The following is a 23435-nucleotide window of genomic DNA, read 5'->3' on the forward strand; positions in this document are numbered from 1 at the left end:
TAACACAGATCAGTGCCCAACGTTTATAACAGCCTACTTGAGCATATGTTTTTAATAAACAGTCAATTTCTTTAAAAATAGCTACTTTGTTAGTTCATCTTCCTTTATAATTCACATAAACGTTTTTAAAATAAAAAAATATATAGATGGTTGAGAACACAGTTTCACTCCACCTTCAGGATTAGCGATAGTAATTCCAAAGCGTTACAGATCACTGGATCTGCAACCCATTTCACCCGCGGGTGTCCACTGGAAATGACAACGTCGATGACTACACTGCTTAAAATGTTGCTTATGGTTTCAACTGGTGTAATAGTGTTAACTTCCCATCTTAATCTGTTTCTTACTGTTGTTATTAAAACAGCTGTCAGCTGGGCTTCGGTAACCTCTTTGTACAACCGTTTATTTAACGCTTTGAGATCCTTCAGGCTACGTCACTCCATATTACATCTCAAAATAAGATTTAAGAACCTGAGGTACTCTAAAGGTCTAAGAACATCATTTGAATAAGCACTCAAAGAATGATGAAGAGAACCAACTGCCCAATGCGACAAGAACAGATTACACTGGCGTTTAAGACAGGACTGCAGCGTGGCCGCTCTCCCTTCCCGAGACTATTAGAGTGACAATTTTCCTTCTCTCTTTCATCCACCTCTTCCCCGACCCCCAGTACCTCAAATGCTCCCTCAGGGAGGGGCCGCGGAGGCTTTCCGCTGGCAGGCTGGCGAGCGCGCACGGTGAGCTGGGCGCGTACCACCCCCGCCCCGACCCGCCCCGCCGGGTCGGGCGGCGGCAAGCCGACGGCGCCCTCTCGGGCCGCCGCGCACATTCGCACGCACACGCTCCTCCCGGCCCCGCCATGTTCCGAGAGACGGCGGCAGCCCAGTACCGAGAGCGAGGACCGGTGGCTTGGAGAGTCCAGCTCCGGCCCAGCCCCGCCCCGCGTGGCACCCCTAACCCCTTTGGCAGCTGCCAGCTGCGCTGCGGCCCCTCGGCACTCCTGGAGGGGAGGCGGCAGGCGGGGCGGACCCGCGCCGGGGCCACAAACGGCTTGTCACCGTCAGCCGGGCGACTTCACAGGCCAGGCTAGGCGGCGCAGAGAGGAACGAGGTGGGCAGGTCGCGTCCCTTACCTTGTTCTGGGGAGGGAAGGCCGGCAGCAGGGAAGAACTGAGAGGTCTCCTCTTGGGCACCAGAGACTGGGCTCGAAACCGCGCCCCTTCTTCCTCCAGGCTTTGTCGCCACGCCCCCCTCACCCTCACGGACTTGAGGCTCGGTCGACGCAGGAAGCTTTATCCCCTGAACGCGTGCTTAGGTATTGCTGTCGCTGTCGTTGTCTTCGTCGCTGCTGCAACCGCCACTACCACCACCGACGCCGGGCTTAAAAACATCTCCGGTCTCGGTCTGTCTCTCACCACAGCCTCCTAGCTCGCAGGGCAGCGTCGCCCGGCAATTGGCTGCGGTACGGCCACGTGACTCCGCGGGCACGGGACACGCGGCGTGACCGCCCCACCCCTTCCGCCGGCCCCTCCCCGCCGCTCCGCCTCTCTTTCAGCTCGACGCCAGCCACGGGGCGGGGAAGTCGGAAGGTACCAAGTGGGAGGTGGGGGAGGTGCAGTCCGGAACTGCACCCGGAGTTGCTTGTCCTTCTCCCTCACCCCACCCAGTTGTCACTGCTTCCCCTCCACTGTCACCAGCCCTAGAGGGGAGAAATTGGAGCAAGGAAGCAGCACAGGAGTCGCTGACGCTGCTCGGCCAGCGGAATCTGCAGTAGCTTTTTGTGGCGATCAGGTCAATGGATAGCACTGCAAACTTCTGGAAATGGCGGCGGTATCGAAGAAAAATAGAGTCTGCATGGGGTATTCACAGTATTTTTATAGGGACGGATGGGCGGGTTTATAGGCTCGATGCTGCTACTTCGGTTTGAAGCAAAGGAGGAGCGTCTACCGCTCTACTTGTGGCTACTACCCCCGGCTGGCTCCGGTGCGTCCGGAGAGGCGGGGATCAGCACACCGCCCTTCCCCGAGCCGCAAGGCGCTTGCGCCGCAGCACCTGTGCGGGAGCCCTAGGGGCCCCTACGTGTGCTGGTGGCTCAGAGGGCGGGCTTCTTGCATACTTTCGCTTGCTCCAGATGGGTGTGTGAAGCTGTCTGGAAAGAACTGGAACGTGCACTTAGGGCAGGGACAGCACAGACTTGATAATAACGCTCTCTCTCATTCACATCTTCCAATGACATTTTAATACAAATTTAAGTGAATTTTTTCAACATCCAAGTTGGTATTTCAGAGAGAACATAGCAGGTACCAGAGAAAAGTGCGTAAGGAAAATTTTGCATCTCCCAGCAGCGGGTCCTCACTTCCTTCTGAATACTTTCTGTTTACATTGAGGTTAGTCTGTTACAATTTGTACATGTTTTCATTTAACATCAAAGGGGTTACGTAATTGGAGAGAAACCATTTTATCCCAACTACCTTCTGGACACTTTGTTTACATCGAGGTTTAATCCTCGAAAATTTGTGCCATGTCTTATTTTAACCACCAAAGGGATTATAATTGGAGTGAAACCACCTTCCTCATCATTAATAATGGCCTCTACGCAGCAGAACCCACTTGTGACTTAATGAGTACAGTTACAAATTTTGTCACCACAGACAATGTAACATTTCAAACTTGACAAAGAAAGCTAAATCCCAACAAGTAACTATATTAAAGCATAAACCTGCATTAAGTAACAGTATTTTTTCGTTTTCCAGTTCCCTATTTTCCTACTCTAAAACATAGGTCCAAAATAATACTGAGAGCAACTTGTAGCCACAGGTGGAAAACTATTAAATTTGATTCGGATACTTATGGCACAACAGACAAAGAAAAAAACAATTACTAAAAATTTAACTCTGCTTAAATCATTAAGTTGTTTCTCATTTAAGTAACTGGCATAGAACTTGACTAGTATGGATGGCAATGGCAATAGCTATTTGTATAGTACTAAGTACCTAACACCAAAATTGAAAGGTAGCTAATATTGAATTTGAATTAACTATGGCTTATGGCAATAGCTATATGTTCAACTTTCTTAAAACCACTGAATACATGAAAGACTCAGGCAACCATGATCCAAGTCACTGTGCTGACTACACTCAACAGGACACTACCTATAAGTGTTATTTGTGGAAATCAAATTGCAAAAAAAATTTTTTCATGAAGCTCACATTAAGGTTATATGTGGCAAGTTATAAATCAGCAACTATTTATTTGAAAGGTCCAAAAAAAACTTAAGGTAAATTTCCTTTGCAATGTGAAGCCAGATACATAAATCAATAAATTCTTATTAGAGATATGGATAGAGGTCTCAAAAGCCTGAAAAAAACTAGTTTATATCCACAAGCAAGTTGATTAGGATGCTGCTGACACGGCTTTTAATTGTATAGCCTGGTCTTCCATTAGTTCAAGTCCTAGAATCCATCTTCAGCAAGTGGATGAAATGTCTGTCTTCCTAACATTACCAGGAGGTCAAGGATCCCAAGCATTAAATATTATTCTTAACCCAAGTTAAATTTCATCACATTTACTTAGGGTTATTACTAGAAGACACATAAAACGTGTGTTATTTGATAACTGAGCTAGAACCCATTAGGCAAAATTTACTCTCCATCTTAGATATTCACACCTTTAGAATCAACAACTCATGTTTTACTACAGTAAGTCTAGTTAGATCATTTTAAAGAAACTGCCATTATTTCAGGAAGGTGAATGTAATAAATGAAAAATATAATCTCAGAACATAGTTTATTATATGACTTAATCTATACAGATGTAAGGTCTTTGCAGTGAATACTCTGACAACTATTATCACGTGCTCTTAAGAATTATCTGGAGCAATGGCCCCTTCATTACAAAGCAAGCAATTCTGAGGATTCAGTAGCTTTTCCCCTAGTAACTTTAAGTATCAGCTCAAAAACAAAACAATCACCAAATAGGCATTAAATTCTTTGCCAATAGGAAGGATGAAAAATTGGTTTCTTGGTTTATTTCTGCCATTAAATGGCAATAAGTAAATTTTGTCTCCAAATATACCTTTTTAAAAAACAGCCCCATTAAGAACTGAGAAGAAATGAGGGAGTGAGTGGTGATAAACACATAGGCCAGGATATAGTTGTCATCTCCTGCTGTTAGAAATTTCAAGGAAATTTTAATCTGTATTCACTTACAGTTTGGAACCATCTTGGATCATTATAATGAAATTTTACCTGTCATGTATTTTTAAAAGGTATTCAGAGCACCATCATTAAAAGCAGTGTTTTAATGTTAAATATGACAGAATTCTCAAGAAAAATGGGCAAAATTTTTTTAAAGGACTCAAATGATCTAGATACAACTATCTTGACTCCTTACTTATACCTATAATCCACTTGCGATATCAGTTACCAGTTGGATATACAGTAACAATTGAGTGCTATAAATATAAAAATACTTAAAGGGTACACTGACATATATAAGGTTTATAGAAAGATCATGTTAACTTAAGACTTGGCTATGGCTAAAGATGGAAAAGCAAAATGTATTTGAAATTTCAATTTTTATGGCACAATAACTTAGTATTACTGATAAAAATGACCTGGCAATTGAAAACAGGGGCATTGGAGTTACTATTAACTAGATTATGGAATAATGTCTTCATAGTTAGCCATAGATAGCTGAAGATCTTAAAATGGAGCTCTGATGTTTTGACATGGTACTTACAGAGGTGCAAGTTGCTAGGTTACCACCAAGGTGTACAAAGGCTGAAATGAACAAATAATATTAAAAATGTATGTATAGAAGATTGATATTTTATTTTCAAGTGACATATTTACAATCCAATATAAATTAAAGGCCTCCTTGCACACCAAACCCAGGTCCTTTGGGTGGTTCAGTCAAAGAGGTGAGACCCCCAGCTGGCTCACAAGAAAACCGTCCACTCCTGAAAAGAAAAGCAAGTAACATTAAATTGACTATTAATGATTACCATTTATAAATTTTTACTTAAAGAAATTATAATTGTTACCTTACAACAGCCCAGTTAAATAACTATTTTCCCCCCAGGAAGTAGCATAGATTATTTAACACAAACATTTCAACTGCTACAAGATTTTTCTCTTCTTAAACAAGAAAACTGACATAGTGAATATCAAAACTCACTATAATTATAAAAACAATGCTAAAACTAGTTTCCATTTATTGAGCAGTGTATATACCTTATTAGCTCATTTAATCTCAACAATGCCATGAGACAAGTGACACTGGCTTTATTTCACACACACAGAAACCAAGTCTCAGGGGACTCATCAACTGCCTAAGGATCAGAGCTTAACTACAGGAAAATAACCCAACTCACAAGACATTTTTTAAAATTGCGTTTTAATAAAACAGCTACTACATTTATTATTCTTGTATTTGAATTTTATTTAGATTGCAATTTGCCACAGTGAACAGAAGGGAATACACACTTATATTCTATATTTGAAAGTAAACAGAAACTGGAAGATTTGGGAAGATGTCCCTTAGAAACAGTAAAGACAAAACCTATTTGTACTTATGTTTTTAAAGACCATATTCATTTTTCCAAAAACAGGAACCAGATCAAGGTTTCTAACACAGACACAAAGAAAAGAAGACTATGTCCTTATATAGGAATCTATGAAGAGAAGCAACACAGAGTTGATTCACAGAGAAAAACTTCTCTGTTTTGTGTCACCCACACACATACTTTCCCAGGTGATCACTCAACCTCTGCCCTGTCTAACAGCCTAGCTCAGCACCTATTCTGACTTCACCCTTCCTATTCCCTAACTTTGTTAAATTGCTTTATTCCTCCTACAGGTTTTAGCTGAAGAATTGGTTCACTTTACATCTTTTTATGCCCTCTGTCTTTGCCCTTCACATTCCATCATCAATCTTTTAAGTTGCTTTTTAGAGTCCTAGAAAATGATTTTTTTGCCAAGAGGACAGGAAAGTAACCCACATAATCATTTATTAGATATTTCTAGCTATTACATTATATAATGCAAGTAACAAAGTAGAAAATTGTAACAAAGAATGCCTAGAGTAAGAAATTACTTAACATATTTGCATTATAGGTCACAATAAAAACCAGATAAAAAAAACAGACAGCGTGTACTATATGTCAGAGCCTGAAATTGTTGTAGGGTAAGTGGGAAAGTGACATTCAACTTCAATAAAAAATAATATTTGGCTTTGTAATTTTTAAATAAGTAGTAACAGGCATACCTGCTATTCTTTGACTGCCAATGAAATAATGAAATTAATTTATTGTGAAGACCCTTTCTTCTCCTCTTTCATAGGTTCCCTCTTATGGTTTAAGCTCAGCTACCCTCTTTACCCAACACGAAGGGCCAATTTAAGATTATAAAAACCAAAGTTCCTGGAACAATAAATGGAAGAATTAACTATGTACACTCCCTGAACTCTTCACAGGATTATAGAATTTTATATAAGAAAGTTATTTTAAGAATAACCTGGACCAGCTTCCTAAAGTTTGTTCCATGAAATGACAACCCCAAGACATACTTGGGGGAGAAAAAAAGAGTTCCAGGGGTCTGTTATATCTGCCTGTAAACTTTCTCCTTTCCCCACCATTCACAAAATGCACATTAAAATATTACAAAAGCTGTAAAATCTCCTAGGAAAGCCTATAAACTTCATTTAATTTACTAGTCACGTAATTTTTCCCCTCATTTATCTGTAAACATGCTTCACAACACAAATACAGCAGCAATGATCTGGCCCTATCCATTCATCTGACAGCTACAATTTACACTAGGGTTTCCACATAATAAAGTAAAATAAAATTTCCCTGTTAATTTATGATTAAAATGCTATCTGTTCTCACAACCTGTTCTCACCACCACAAAAGGTAAATCTGGTTTTTTAGCCATTCCAACACTATTTGTACATTCATCATTTTAACCTGATTGCAGTCTAGAAAACTTGGTTTTCTATACAATATTTTTTGTTAGTTCTATTTATTTTATTTTATCAAATTTATTGGGGTGACATTGCTTAATAAGATCATATAGGTTTCAAGTGTACATTTCTTTTTTATTAAGTATATTTTATTGATTTTGCTATTATAGTTTTCCCAATATTTTTGTCCCCTTTATCCCCCGCCTCTGCCCAGCCCCCACCAACTCTCCAGCATTTCCCCTCCTCTTAGTTCATATTCATGGGTTGTAATATAAGTTCTGTGACTGTTGTTTCCTATACCATTCTTAACCTCTACCTGTCTACTATTTTATGCTTCTTATTCCCTGGACCTTAACCCAGATCTTTCTGCTCCTCCTCCCCACTGACAACCCTCCATGTGATCTCCATTCCTTTGGTTCCGTTCCTGTTCTAATTGTTTGCTTAGTTTTTGTTTTTGAGGTTCAGTTGTTGATAGTTGGGATTTTGCTGTCATTTTACTGTTCATAGGTTTGATCTGCTTCTTTTTCTTAGATAAGTCCCTTTAACTTCATAGAATAAGGGATTGGTGATGATGAACTCCTTTAACCTGATCTTATCTGGGAAGCACTTTATCTGCCCTTCCATTCTAAATGATAGCTTTGCTGGATAGAGTAATCTTGGATGTAGGTCCTTGCCTTTCATGACTTCAAATACTTCTTTCCAGCCACTTCTTATCTGCAAGGTTGCTTTTGAGAAATCAGCTGACAGTCTTATGGGTACTCCTTTGACAGTAACTCTCTCCTTTTCTCTTGCTGCTTTTAAGATTCTCTCCTTATCTTTCATCTTGGCTAATTTAATGATGATGTGCCTTGGTGTTCCTCTTTTGGTCCAACTTCTTTGGGACTCTCTGAGCTTCCTGGACTTCCTGGAAGTCTGTTTGCTTCACCAGATTGGGGAAGTTTTCCTTCATTATTTTTTCAAATAACTTTTCAATTTCCTGCTGTTGTTCTTCTCCTTCTGGCACCCCTATGATTCAGATATTGGAATGTTTCAGGTTGTCCCAGAGATCCCTCAGGTTGTACCAGAAATCCCTCTTCATGTTTTTGAATTCTTGTTTCTTCATTCTATTCCAGTTGGATGTTTAGTTCTTCCTTTTGTTCCAAATCACTGATTTGAGTTCTGGTTTCCTTCCTGTCACTGTTGGTTCTCCATACATTTCCTTTATTCACTTTTCATAGCCTTCATTTTTTCCTTCTAATTTGCGATGATATTCAACCAATTCTGTGAGCATCCTGATTACCAGTGTTTTGAATTCCAGTCAGATAGGTTGGCTATCTCCCCATCACTTAGCTCTTTTTCTGGAGTTTTTCTCTCTTCTTTCATTTGGGCCATATTTCTTTGTCTCAGTGCACCTGTTAAGTTGTAGGGGGGCAGGGCCTTAGGTATTTGCCAGGGCAGGGCAACCCTCTTTGCTGTGTTGTGACACCGTCTGTGGGGAAGGGGTCAGAGGGAAAAATGCAGCTTGCCTGCTGGGTTCTCGCCCACTTTCCAACAAACTCTCATGTGAGACTGGGAGTTTTTCCCACCACGGTGACCCCTACCATAGTCCACAGTCAGTTGTGAGTCTCTGTTTCTCGTTCAGCCAGCCCTGCCCGCATGGTCTGCCTTGCTGCGGGTTCTCTATGTAGGCCTGTCTGCATGTCTCCTTCCTACCGGTCTGGTTGGTCTGGCTGACGGTTTCTTTTAATTCCTTGGCTGTTGGAGTTCAATGCAGTTTGATTTTCTGACACTTCTGGTTGTTTATTGTTTTTATATTGGTTGTTATCCTCCTTTTGGTTGTGCAAGGAAGCAAAGGGTTTCTACCTACATCTCCATCTTTGCAGGAACCCTAAGAGGAAGACTCTTTAATAAATGGCATTGGGAAAACTGGATAGACACATGCAAAAGAATGAAACTTGTATACTTTCTTGTGGGAGGGCTCCGCCTGCAGAGACCCCCCCAGCTAACATGGATGAAAATAAGTCTACCAAGACATGATCTGCTTAGGGAAGAAAAGTGGCCAAGTTTTCAAAGTAGAAGGGCTAATTTAAGATGTCTTTATAAAACTAAACATGAAGAAATTGGATTCAAAATTACTTTAGCTAATGGATACTAAAAAGCATCCATATGTTAATTAGTAATTTGAAAACAAGTTTAGAAGTTATTTTCAGTACTTTAATTGAAAATAAGAACAACCTCAGTATACAAATATTTGTTTATTAATGTTAAAATAAGAAAGAGTATTATTTTACCATCAGCTTTCTATTTAGCTATCATTTACCAAAAATTAAAAAGCAGTTTTGAACAGCACAGAGGCATCATTTTTTACTAATTATTTTGCCAGGGTAGACCTCATAGTGGTACTCAGAAAATAGTTACTACTGAAACATTACTCAAAAATTCACAATGAGCATCTCTCTCAAATAAGTAAGCAGAGAGCTTTGGCATAAAAAAACTTGTAATTTGGTACTGTAATTTTCATCACACTATCTCTTATTATCATATATATCCAAGACATTAACTTTGAGAAAGAGTTAGAGGAAGAACTTCAAGAAAGAGTGTAAGGTCTTTTTTTCACATGCTGGGAAGACATTCTAGAATTACCATGTCCAAATACAACCTTTCATAGCCAACATCATACTAAATGGGCAAAAACTACAAGTGTTTCCCTTAGAACCAGCCACAAGACAGGAATGTCCCATCACCATTCTTATTCAACATACTACTGAAAGTTCTAGCCACAACAATCAGACAAGACATAAAAGGCATCCAAATTGGAAAGGAAGACGTAAAACTGTCCTTTTTGCACATAACATAATATTGTACAAAGAAAACACTAAAGACTCCACCAAAAAGCTACTAGAGCTAATAAATGAATTCAACAAAGTAGCATGACACAAATATATTTCAGAAATCGGTGGCATTTTTATACACCAATAATGAAGTATCAGAAAGAGAAACTAAGAACACAATCTCATTTATTACTGTAACAACAACAAAAAAGACTAAATAAGATACATAGAAATAAATTTAACCTAAGAAGTAAAACACCTATACTTGGGAAACTATAGGACACCGAAAAAAGAAATTGAGGAAGATACTAGTAAGTGGAAACATATACTGTGTTCATAGATTGGAAGAATTAACATCTTTAAAATGTCCATACTACCCGAAGCAATCTATAGATTCAATGCAACTCTCCACAGATCTAGAAAAAAATATTCCAAAAATGTATATGGAAACAAAAAAGACTCCAAATAGCCTCAGCAATCTTTTTTTATTTAATCTTTATTGTATTTTTTCCCATTAACATTGGTCCCGTATACTCTTATCCACAATCAGTGTTGTACATGTTCATGAGTCCTTTTCCTTCTTGCTCAATCCCTCCACACCATAACCACCCCCCCACTAGCTGTCATCTGCTCTCTGTCTACAGGTCTGTCACTGCTTTGCTTGTTTGTTCAGTTTGCTCATTAGATCACACTCATATGGAATCTACTCATATGGAAATAGATTTCCGTATGAGTGAAATCACATGGTATTTTTCTTTCTCTGACTAGCTTATTTCACTTGGCATAATGTTCTCCAGGTCCACCTATACTGTTGCAAAGGGTAAAATTTTCTTCTTTTGTACAGTCAAGTAGAATTTCATTGTATAAACGTCCCATAGTTCTTTTATCCACTCATCTATTGATGGACACAGACTGCTTCCATATCTTGGTGTCTGTAAATAACGCTTCAATGAACATAAGGGTGCTTATGTTCTTTTGAATTAGTGTTTTGAGCTCCTTCAGATATATTCTCAGAAGTGGGACCACTAGGTCAAAAGGCAGATCCATTTTTAATTTTTTGAGGTTTCCCCATACTGCTTTCCACAGTGGCTGCATCAGTCTGCATTCCTGCTAACAGTGCAAAAGGGTTCCCCTTTCTCCACATTCTCACCAGCACTTGTTCTTTCTTGATTTACTGATGATAGCCATTCTGACAGGTGTGAGATGATATCTCATTGTGGTTTTAATTTGCATTTCTCTGATGATTAGTGACATTGAGCATCTTTTCATATTTCTATTGGCCATCTGTATGTCCTATTTGGAGAAGTGTCTATTCAGGTCCTTTGCCCATTTTTTAATTGGGCTGTTTGTTTCTGTGGTGTTGAGTTTTCTAAGTACTCTAAAAATTCTGGATATTAACTCCTTATCAGAGGTATTGGCGAATATGTTCTCCATTCTGTGGTTTGTCTTTTTATTTTTTTGATTTCCTTTGCTGTGCAAAAACTTTTTAGTTTGATGTAGGACCATTTGTTTATTTTTTCTTTTATTTCCCTTGCCTGGGAAGATATGTCCAATAAAAAATTTCTACGAGCAATGTCCAAGATTTGGCTGCCTATATCTTCTTCCAGGATTTTTATAGTTTTGGGTCTAACATTGAAGTCTTTGATCTATTTAGAATTTATTCTTGTGTGTGATATAAGCAGGTGGTCTAATTTCATTTTACTGCACATATCTGTCCAATTTTCCCAACACCATTTATTGAAAAAGCTGTCTTTAACCTATTGTATATGTTTGCTTCCTCTGTCAAATATTAATTGACTATAATAAAGGTGTGGGCTTATTTCTGGGCTCTCTATTCTGTTCCATTAATCTATGTCTGTGTTTATGCCCATATCAGGCTGTATTGATTACTATGGCATTGTAGTATAGTTAGATATTAGGTAGCTTGATTCCTCCAACACTGTCCTTCTTTCTCAGGCTCGCTGTTGCCTTTTGTGGTTCCAAATAAATTTCTGAAGTACTACTTCTAGTTCTGTGAAATATGTCCTTAGAATCTTGATAGGAATTACGTTGCATTTTAAGATTGCTTTCAGTTGTATGAACATTTTAATGACATTAATTCTTCCTATCCATTAACATGTTATATGTTTCCACTTATTTGTATCTTTTTCAATTTCTTTCTTCAGTGTCTTATAATATTCTAGTTATACATGCTTGGTTAGGTTTATTCCAAAGTATTTTATTCTTTTTAAAGCAATTGTGAATGGGATTGCTTTTTCATTTCCCTTTCTGTTAGTTCATTATTAGGTGGAGCAATCTGTTTTTTTCATTTTATTTTATTTTTTAACATATTTTATTGATTATGCTCTTACAGTTGTCCCATTCCACCTCCCTTTATTTCCCTCCACCCTGCACCACGCCTCCCACCTGCATTCCCCCTCCTTAGTTCATGTCCACAGGTTGTACATATAAGTTCTTTGGCTTCTCCATTTCCCATGCTATTTTCAACCTCACCCTGTCTATTTTGTACCTACCATTTAGACTTCTTATTCCCTGTATCTTTGTCCCCTTTCTCCCCTTCTCCTTCCCTACTGATAACCCTCCACGTAATCTCCATTTCTGTAAACCTGTTACTGTTCTAGTTATTTGCTTAGTTCATTTTTTTGTTGTTGTTTTAGGTTCATTTGTTGATAGTTGTTATTTTACTGTTCATATTTTTGATCTGCTTCTTTTTCTTAGATAAGTCCCTTTAACATTTCATAGAATAAGGGATTGGTGATGATGAACTCCTTTAACTTGACCTTATCTGAGAAGCACTTTCTCTGCCCTTCCATTCTAAATGAAAGCTTTGCTGGATAGAGCAATCTTGGATGTAGGTCCTTGCCTTTCATGACTTCAAATACTTCTTTCCAGCCCCTTCTTGCCTATAAGGTTTCTTTTCAGAAATCAACTGATAGTCTAATGGGAACTCCTTTGTAGGTAACTCTCTGCTTTTCTCTCACTTCTTTTAAGATTCTTTCCTTATCTTTCATCTTGGCTAATTTAATGATGATGTGCCTTGGTATGTTCCTCCTTGGATCCAACTTCTTTGGGACTCTGAGCTTCCTGGACTTCCTGGAAATCTATTTCCTTCACCAGATTAGGGAAGTTCTCCTTCATTACTAGTTCAAATAAGTTTTCCATTTCTGGCTCTTCTTCTCCTCCTTCTGGCACCCTTATGATTCAGATGTTGGAACATTTAAACTTGTCCTGGAGTTTTCTAAGCCTCTCTTCATTTTTTTGAATTTTTATTTCTTCATTCTTTTCTGGTTGAATGTTTATTCCTCCCTTCTGGTCCAAACCATTGGTTTGAGTCCCGGTTTCCATCCCATCACTGTTGGTTCCCTGTATATTTTCCTTTATTTCACTTTTCATAGTCTTCAATTTTACCTCTATTTTGTGAACATACTCAACCATTTCTGTGAGCATCCTGATTACCAATGTTTGAACTATGCATCTAATGGGTTGGCTATCTCTTCATCCCTTAATTGTACTTTATCTGGAGCTTTGATCTGTTCTTTCACTTGGGCTATTTTTCTTTTTTTTGGGGGGGTCTCAGCACACTGGTCTGGATGAATGTTTCTTTAACTCTTTGGTCGTCAGATTACCATACAGTTCGATTTTCTGGCAGTTCTGGTTGTTTTTTGTTTTTAGATTTGTTGTTGTCCTTCTTTTGGTTGTGCAAGGAGGCACAATGCATCTACCTACACCTCCATCTTGGCCGGAAGAGCCTCAGCAATCTTGAGAAAAAGAACAAAGTTGTAGGAATCACAATACCTGATATCAAACTATACTACAAGGCTACTGTATTCAAAACAGCCTGGTAATGGCATAAGAACAGACATATAGATCAACTGAACAGAACCCAGAAATGGTTGATGGGAAAGTTGGACAGGTATATGCAAAAAAAATGAAACCACACCACCAATTATACCATACACCAGAAAAAAATCAAAATGGATAGAAGACTTAAATGTAAGTAGCAAAACCATAAAAATCCTAGAAGAAAACGTAGGTTCTAAAATCTCAGACATCTCTCACTGCAATATTTTTCCTGATACATCTCATAGGGCAAGGGAAATAAAGGAAAAAAATAGACAAAAGGGACTATATCAAACTAACAAGCTTCTGCACAGTAAAAGAAACCACAAACAAAACAAAAAGGGAACCTACTGTATGGGATAACATATCCTATTGTATGGGATAACATATTTGCCAATGATGTATCTAATAAGCAGTTAATTTACAAAATATATTAAAAAGTTGCACACCCCAACACCAGGAAGACAAATAATCCATTGAAAAAAATAGTCAAAGGACCTGAATAGACACTTCTCCACAGAGGACATACAGAAGGCCAGAAAACATATGAAAATATCAGAGATGCAAGTTAAACCCACAGTGAGATATCACCTCACACTTGCCAGAATGGCTACCATCAATAAAGCAACAAACAACAAGCGATGGTGAGGACGTAGAGAAAAGGGAACCCTAGTGCATTATTGGTGGTAATGCAGACCAGTGGAAGCCACTGTGGAGAACAATATAGTTTCCTCAAAAAATTAAAAATGGAACTTCCTTTTGACCCAGCAATCCCACTTCTGGATATATATCCTAAGAATCCTAATCATCAATTCAAAAGAATATATACACCCATTTATGTTTATACAACATTATTTATAATACAAGTGCCCATCAACAGATGAATGGATAAAAAAGCTGTGGTACATTTATACAATGGAATACTACAAGGCTGTAAAAAAGAAGGAATCTCACATTTTGCAACAGCATGGATGGACCTGGAGATTATTATGCTAAATGAAATAAGCCCGTCACAGAAAGACAAATACCATGTGATCTCACTTATATGTGGAATCTAATGAATGAAAAAATATATAGTGGCAAACAAAACAGAAACAAAGGCATGGATACATAGAATAGACTGACAGCTGTCAGGCAAGGGGGGCAGGCGGGGAGGTGAGGACTGGGTGAAAGAAGGTGAAGGGATCAGCCAAAGAACTCACATGCATAACCCATAGACACAGACAACAGTGGGGTATTGGCCAGAGGGAAGGTGGGGGCAGGCTAGATAGAGATGGGCAAAAGATGGGGTAGGGGGAGGGAGGTAAGGGGAACATCTACAATAGGGTCAAAAATAAAAATAAAGTAAAATGTACAACCTTTACATATACTATTGGTAGACCTTCTGCAACTATTGAAAAATAAGATTTATATCTGCTTATTAAGAGTTGATAAGTTGAAAATAAAAGAAGTTCAGAAACCAATAGTTCTAAAGTCTCTGGCTCAGACCTAGAACATTATAAAAACAATCTCAGTGAAGAACTATCTACAATTACTGATTATCAACATTCCTTCTATAATTAGATGTTGAAAATGCTTAACTGTGGTGCTCAGTTACTCTTTATTAATGTTAAAATACAATGTTATCATATCTCATATATTGAACACAACAGATTTCACCCCTGGTAATCTCATGCAGACTTATGGCTTTCAATACCATCTATAACAACTGATGAATCCCTAATTCATATTACCAATCTTAATCTGTCCCCTAAATTTCAGGCTTATATATATCTTTAGCATTCTACCATGGATGTTTAGTAGACATCTCAAACTTAACATGTACAAAAAATGACTCTTCTTCCCTAAACCTGCTGTACCCCACATGTTCCCCATGTTAGTTAAAGGAACCATGGAGGTACTCAGACCAAAAAGCTAGACATCACTCATAATTCCTCTGCTCCACAACATCCACTAAATTTTCAAATATTCTCCACTCAGCAACTAGGACAGTAATTTTAACAAGATCACTCTATCCTTCCTTACTGGAAAGATTCCAACAACAGCTTTTTACTATATTTAGGATTCAACTCAAATTACTTATCTGCACACCTATCTACCTCACTGAGCCTTTCCACCACTTTCCTTTTTATCACTTCACTGCAACCATATTGTCATCTTGTGTTTCCTCCAGGGACTTACTCCATCTTCTTCCCCTTTCCTGGGACATTGTTACTCCAATTCTTTACATGGTTTCTTTGGGTTTATCATTCAGGTCATGGCTCAAATGTCACCACCACAGAGAGACCCCTCCTGACTAAATTTGCCCCCAATCATTCTTGAACCCCTAATTCTGCTTTGTCTTAGCATTAATACTCAGATATTATATTAGCTGTCTATCTCCATTATTAGAATATAAAATATCTGACCATTTTACCTTGTTTATAATTACATGCAGAACCTAAAATAGTGCCTGGCATGGAGCATGCACCCAGAAATGTTTGTGAAATAAATGAACAGTGAGGACATGGAACAAAGCAGACAAAGAAGCAATGTGGGACAGAATATTAATGTTGGATTAACACTGTAATTGGTAGAAGGGAAGAAGGTTCTAAGAAGCAAAATTATGACTACAGAATTATAAACACCAAGAAAAGGTAACATCTAAAGAAACCAAGTAGATTTTATGAAGAAATCTGCACTTCACATATTAAAACAAAGTACCCAGTCCTGACTGGGTAGCTGAATTGGTTGGAGTGTCATCCCAATACACCAAGGTTGCGGATTTGATCCCTGGTCAGGGCACATACAAGAATCAACCAATGAATGCATAAATAAGTGGAACAACAAACCGATGTTTTTCTCTCTCTCTCATTCTCTCTCTCTAAAAAAAATCAATTGATCAAAAAAAGTACCCCAAAGTTGAAAGAAGTTATAGATTTGAGTATAAATACAAGCGCAGCATAACATCTGAGTCCTAAAAACAAGCTGAAGTTTGTGGAAGATACAGACTTTTCTGGGGGTTTTGGGGGGAGGGTAAGATAGCTGCTTTTGAAGCAGGGGTAAGAGACAGGACCAGTGGCTAAGAAAGATACTGTAATGTTCAAAGGGATTCACTTTGGTAGCCTCCAAAACGGAGAATGATTCTTCACATAGAAATGTTTTACCCCAAAAAACATAAGCATAGCCCAAGAAAGTGAAGAACTTGGAAGAAAATTCCAAACCAATTTAAATAAATTCAATTTGAATGTTAAAAGAAGTATATGTTTCTTAGAATAGAATAGAATAGTCAATAGGGGCCAGCTTGCCTTTACTAAACTTAAGTTATCCTGAACTGACCTCTTTTTCTTATTAGGTAGGGTTATTAGTCTGCCGGAACAAGTTAGTACTTCTAGAGTACAGATTATAGAACCAGTCATTCCCTCTGACTTAGCAATCCAACTGCAGGGTTTTTTGTTATTTGTAACAAAAAGTAGGAAAATACATTTTAAAACGGGAATAAAGAACATATCAGCCTTGGCTGCTGTGGCTCAGTGGATTGAGTGCTGGCCTATGAACTGAAAGGTTGCTGGTTCTATTCCCAGTCAGGACACAAGCTTGAGTTGTGGGCCAGGTCCCCAGTTTAGGGCATGCAAAAGGCAACTGATTGATGTTTCTTTCAAACATCAATACTTCTCTTCCTCTCTTTCTCTCTCTCCTTTCCCCTCTCTCTAAAAATAAATAAATAAAATCTTAAAACACACACACATATCACAGATCTTTCAATACATTAGAATACTATATGGACATTAAAACCTACAAATATGTTGAATGAAAGAAATTTTATAATATAAGCAGAAAGAAATACTTACAAAAGGATTACAACTGTATTAACCATACTAATATTTACTAGTATTAAGAAGTGATGTGAACAAATAGATATGGAATAGAGGTTTATTTAGCAGCAAAGGCTCAGGTTCATAATTGAAAGAAAAGTACTGGTAATTAGTATAACACAAACGCAGGATAGGAGCAAACTAGGTAAACTGTGCTTAAGTTGAAAAAGATCTATGCATAACTGATTATACATGCAATTAATGGTGTAATATATCTGAGGCCAGAGTTGATGTAATTAGGCTTCATTATTACAAGCATAATGTCTGGAAAAAGGAGACAGTCCTATAATGCTCTGCATACTGTTTGGCATATGGCGTGCGCACGCGCGCATGTGTGTGTGTGTGTGTGTGTGTGTGTATCAAACAAACCATGTAATTACTTTGTATCACATTAAGAACGTCACTAGTCAACTAGAAAAACCTGAGAGGAGAGAGACCAAACTCTCTAATACAAGGAAAAACAATGAAACAACTGTGGATATTAAATCTGAGAAAAGGATATGGGGAAGACAAGATAGCTATTTTAAGTGACTAAAGAGCCATCTGTCATGTGGAAGATGTATAAAAATTACCTTCTACAGGGAATAAGTAGCATAGATGGCAGATACAAAATAGACAGGGGAAGGTTAAGAATAGTATAGGAAATGGAGAAGCCAAAGAACTTATATGTATGACCCATGGACATGAACTAAGGGCTCGGGGAATGCAGGTGGGAGGGGCTGTGCAGGGCAGAGGGGATTAAAGGTGAGGGGATGGGACGACTATAATAGCATAATCAATAAAATATATTAAAAACCCCACAAATATTAGTAACACCCAGTTGAGTAAACAACATAAATATAATGATTTTTATACATATTAAACATAAATACACATACAATTTACCTTCTGTTAATTCAAAAGGTAAAATAGGACCGTTAGATATTAGGAGACAGACTTGGAGTCAATCTTTTGGCAATGTGAACTTTTAAATAATAAATTAGATTTCTTTGTAGTAAATTTCCCTTCTCTATAAACATTCAAGTAGATACTAGATGACTATCTGATAGGGTTTTAGAGGAGGAAAAAAATTCTTACTTTAGATGATGGGTTGGTATAGATACTATCCAAAGTTCCTAACAACTTTTGTGAACGTGGGATATGAAGTTTTATTGTTTTCTTTTTAAGATTTATTTATTTTTAGAAAGAGGGGAAGGGAAGGAGAGAGCGAGGGAGAGAAACACAGATGTAAAAGAGAAACATTGACCAGTTGCCTCTCCTACGTGCACCTACGGGGCACCGAACCTGCAACTAGGCATGTGTCCTGACTAGGAATGGAACTGGCAACATTTGGCTTTATGAGATGAAGCCCAGTCAACTGGGCCACACCAGTAAGGGTAGGAGTATAAAGTTTTAGAAACTAAGTTTATGTGAAAGAGTCATTCAGGCTAAAGCTTTAAAATTTATTATATAAAAATAAAAGCATACCTTGGCCCAGGTTTTGGAGTTTTGCCAGCCTTGAGCTCATCAATAATTTCTTCAATATCCTTAGGTGTCAGATCCTCCTACAAAAAAATATTAGAATTATTTTCTACTACTGAAAGCTGTATAAATCCCTAACATCACTTAGTTTATTGTTTGTCTCTCTCAATTTACAAGTTAGTTATCAAGGTAGGAGCAACTAAATAACTTCTATATATCATATAGTACATACTGCTAAATGCAATATGCAATAAGAGCTGCTGCAGAAGAGGCAATACAGACTAGTGCTTTGAAGTATGATAGTTCTGTATTTCAGTCCTCACTCCATCACTTACTAGTTAGTAATATTAGACAAGTTACTCAGCCTCCCAAGTCCTTCTTCAATTGTAAACATACTTGAGAATTCAATGAGAAAATATATAAAACAGAACAGTGCCATGGCAGATGCTCAACAAATGCTATGCCACTGAAGAAACACTGAGATGGCAAATAGTAATTAGAACCAGCAAGCATAGTAACTTAAAAGTATATGACCTAAATATCTACTATCCCAGTGATATCTTCTTTCTTTCCCAGGTGAAATTCAGTTTCAAAATTCACTTAATTTTCAAAGAGAAAGTTAAAAAAAAAACAAACCCTTATTTTTGACACATTTATTTTGATGACCCTAACCCTCCAAACTCCATTTCAACTAAAACTGCTCTATATTTTATATACTGCACCTGTGTAAAAATTTTTTTAAAGATTTTATTTATTTATTTTTAGAAAGGGAAGGGAGGGAGATAGAGATAGAGATAGAGATAGAGAGAGAGAGAGAGAGAAACATCAATGTGCGGTTGCTGGGGGCCATGGCCTGCAACCCAGGCATGTGCCCTGACTGGAAATCGAACCTGCGATGCTTGGTTCACAGCCTGTGCTCAATCCACTGAGCTACGCCAGCCAGGCCCCTGTGTAAAATTTTTAACTCAAGAAAGGGTTCTGTTATTTTAAATAACAAATACAACTGAAATATTTGTACTTGTATGCCTAGCTGCTACAACCCAAGTTTAATCAAAAGACAGTCAAAACAGAATGGCAAAATTAAACTAAGAGAAAAATGCCTAAACTACATTATATCCCCTCTCTCCCTTCAAAACTGTTAAGTATTTAACAAAATGTTTTGTAGTACCCTAGTACTATGCTAGGGAAATCATGATTCAATACTGTATCTCCAGTACCTGATCACATAAAAGCTTTAATATTGGTTGAATTAAACGTTTATGAAAAGAAAAAGTTGCTTTGAAACTTAATGGTTTAACAGATGTTCAGAACTTCATAGCTAGAATAAATCTTTAAACTCATGTAATGACTTTATGCCTCCCCCCAAATCTTTATTATGAGAACTTATAAAGCTAACATGAGTAACCATATTCCTACCCAGACTGAACAATTTTTAAATTGCCCTATTTACATTATGTACCCATATGCTCTTTTTTGTGTTGCACCATTTGAAAGCAAGTTGTAGACATAATACTGCACCCCTAGTACTTCTGGTGGCCATCTCCTAAGAATAAAAAATTTTTCTTAAATAGCAATGCCATTACCACACCTAATTAACTAATAATAATTCCTTAATAAAAATCAAATGTCAAGTCCATACTCAATTCTATCTAACCATCCTCAAAATGTGGTAACTGTTTTCTCCCCCAAGTAGGATCCAATCAAAGTTTGTATGACTGCTGCATTTTTCCACTGAATTGAGATACATAAAAATAACTGCCTTGCCAAAGACTATACCACTACTAACTGGAAGAATCTTAGCTCTTGGAATCCATGGGCTACCATATTTAGCTTTATATCACTTCATATAAAGTTTTGACTGTCTAATTCCTCCTTAAATCAAGATCCTCATTATTATGAATAAATTGCAGAACTATAAGAAAAGGTACAGTTGTTGCCTTATGTTTAAAGGGCTTTTTTTTAAAGCATGGGAAATAGACAAAAAATTTAAATTACTGATCATTAAAATAAAGAAAATCACTACAGGAAATGAAAACACCCTAGAAATCTAAAAGGCCAAAGAAATCAAATTTCACCTTCATTAAAAAAAGTTATAGATATCCATTTCAGGCATTATGGCAAAATAGCTATCCTGATTGAACTTCCTGTTGTAACAACTGCAAATGCTTTTAAATTTCATCAATATACTGGCAAAAAGAAATACCCAGAAACCAAAAACTCAAAGAAAACCCAAGTAGAGAAGTGGAACACCAAGCAAACTTAGCTTTAGGGTTTCATAGTCTAGAACAGTGATTTTCAACTGGTATGCTACAAGAATTTTTAAAACATGCATAACTGCCTATTTAATCAGGGACACTGGCCTCTTTTCCCTTAAATTGTCAAATAAAAAAATGACAACAGCCAATACAACAGCTGTCTAGTGTGAATGAATCAAAATTATAACTCCCTGGCCAGATGCTCAGTTGGAACATCATCCTGTACACCAAAAGGTTGTAGGTTTGATTTCTAGTCAGGGCACAGACCTAGATTGAGGGTTTGATCCACAGTTGGGGTGTGTATGGGAGACAACTGATCAATGTTTCTCTCTCTCTCTCTCTCTCTCTCTCTCTCTCTCTCTCAAATAAATAAAAACATATCCTCAAGTGAGGATTTAAAAAATATATACCTTTTTAAATTTTTTTGTCAGCTCGGTAAAAAATATAATTTTTGTTGTGCTGCAGAATTTTTAGTAATTAGCTTGTGTGCCATGAGATGAAAAAGGTTGAAAATTGCTGGTCTAGAGTGGCAAGGGACAAAGCCCCAGGTCACAAAAGACATGCAAACCACATGAAGTTAAAACCCCAAAAAGCTGGTAACTAGAAATTAAACCATCCCTTAAAAAACTGCTAGCCTAGAACTTTACAACATTTGTGGGGCTAAGGGGAAGGTATGAGGGACTCTCTTTTGGGTCAGTAGCATTTCCAGGACTTCTAGACAGTAGCAAAGCAAATCTCTTTTTGAAGAATACACCTTTAATACTAGCCTCAAAGAATTTCCACAAACAAATTTTTAAGAAGTATGAGCTAACAAGATATAAATAAAAACCATGATATCATTAGACTAGGAGGCAATTAAAAAAAGAGATAAATAGACTACACACTTGGGTATTATGGGTATTATGTCTAAGGTCAAAATGCAAATTTAAAAATATTTAGAACTAAATGTTGAAACTATTACTTACCAAAACTTATGAAAAATGGCCCTGGCTAAGTGGCTCAGTTCGTTGGAGCATCATCCCCAAAACCAGAAGGTTGTGGGTTCGATTCCCAGTTGGGGCACATACCCAGGTTGTGGGTACCCAACTGATGTTTCTGTCTCTGTCTCTCTGTCTCTCTGTCTCTCTCCCCCCAACACCTCCCAAATCAGTAAACATATCTTCGGGTGAGGATTTAAAAAAATAAAATAAAATAAAAAGAAACTTGTGGTATCTGGCTAAAACAGTACTGAAAAAGAGGTATGATACTATCTCTGTAAAATTGTCAGAAAAACTAATATAGAATTACATGTTAGTATGGCTGTATACATATATGTAAAAAGTTGAAAAACATGTAAAGGAAGAATATACACTAAATATATGATAGTGGAATGAATAGTGGAATGAACCTCTTGGAATGAATAGAAATAATTGGCCTTTGGGTAGAAATGAGAACAGTTTACTTGCATCTATCGCTTATCTCTACAAATAAAAATAAGAATAAAAATAATTTACTGAAGTGTGGAAAATGTTATTATCTGTTAAGTCCTGGTGGTTCTTTTCTGTATTTATTGGTGTGGCCAAAAAGATTGTTTTTTCTGTAAGGTGGCTCTAGTTAGTACTTAGTTGTCTTGAACTTCATTCAAAACAATTTTGTTAGGTTGTATTGTGACAGCTGTCATATTGGCATGCACTTAAAGAAAAAAACAGGTAAATTATCATGTAGCCATTTTAATGTTGAAAACTAAAGAACATATGCAACATTTTCAGCATATTATGCTTTATTATTTCAAGAAAGGCAAAAATGCAACTGAAACGCAAAAAAAGATTTGTGTGGCATATGGAGAAGGCGCCGTGACTGATTAAATACTGTCAGAAGTGGTTTGTGGAGTTTCATGCTAGAGATTTTTCACTGGACAATGCTCCACAGGTGGGTAAACCAGCTGAAGTTGATAGCTATTAAATCAAGACATTAATTAACAATCAACATTACACATGTAGGAGATAGGAGACATACTCAAAATACACAAATGAATAAAGTTATTGGTGAAATGAAGAATGTGTTTTATTTTACAGAAAAACTGTACAGACTTTTTGGCCAATCTAATATATGTCAATTACTAAATTTTTCATAATTTAAAAGTTTTACAAATATATCATCTCCTAGGGCTAAATGCAAAAATTTTTAAAAATAAATTTTTCAAAGCCATCTGGTGGACAATTCTGTAGAAGCTAAAACTGGCATATTTTCCCCAGGCTGGTATGACGCATTGGT

At 37.5% G+C, this 23435-nt stretch overlaps 2 protein-coding genes across 4 annotated transcripts in view; both read right to left on the reverse strand.

Annotated features, from left to right (window-relative positions):
- Positions 1-1473, reverse strand: part of ANKRD12 (ankyrin repeat domain 12) — a 156388-nt gene extending 154915 nt beyond the window's left edge. For 2 of the 3 annotated variants that reach the window (XM_045849634.1, XM_045849632.1), the window contains exon 1: positions 1133-1472. The gene's annotated coding sequence lies outside the window, so the exon portion shown is untranslated. Of the gene's footprint in view, positions 1-1132 lie in introns of all 3 variants that reach the window. The other variant, XM_045849633.1, reaches the window with a different exon arrangement.
- Positions 1474-4808: 3335 nt separating this feature from the next.
- NDUFV2 (NADH:ubiquinone oxidoreductase core subunit V2) overlaps positions 4809-23435 on the reverse strand; it is a 44389-nt gene continuing 25762 nt past the window's right edge. The window contains exons 7-8 of the mRNA XM_045850141.1: positions 18934-19010; positions 4809-4959 (exon numbers count right to left, since the gene is read on the reverse strand). Of these exons, the coding sequence (XP_045706097.1) occupies positions 4866-4959; positions 18934-19010 (171 nt within the window). The 3' untranslated portion in view covers positions 4809-4865. The remainder of the gene's footprint in view (positions 4960-18933; positions 19011-23435) is intronic.

The sequence above is a fragment of the Phyllostomus hastatus genome, unplaced genomic scaffold, assembly GCF_019186645.2.
Source record: "Phyllostomus hastatus isolate PE091 unplaced genomic scaffold, TTU_PhHast_1.1 phas_contig_80, whole genome shotgun sequence".
Lineage (NCBI taxonomy): Eukaryota > Metazoa > Chordata > Mammalia > Chiroptera > Phyllostomidae > Phyllostomus > Phyllostomus hastatus.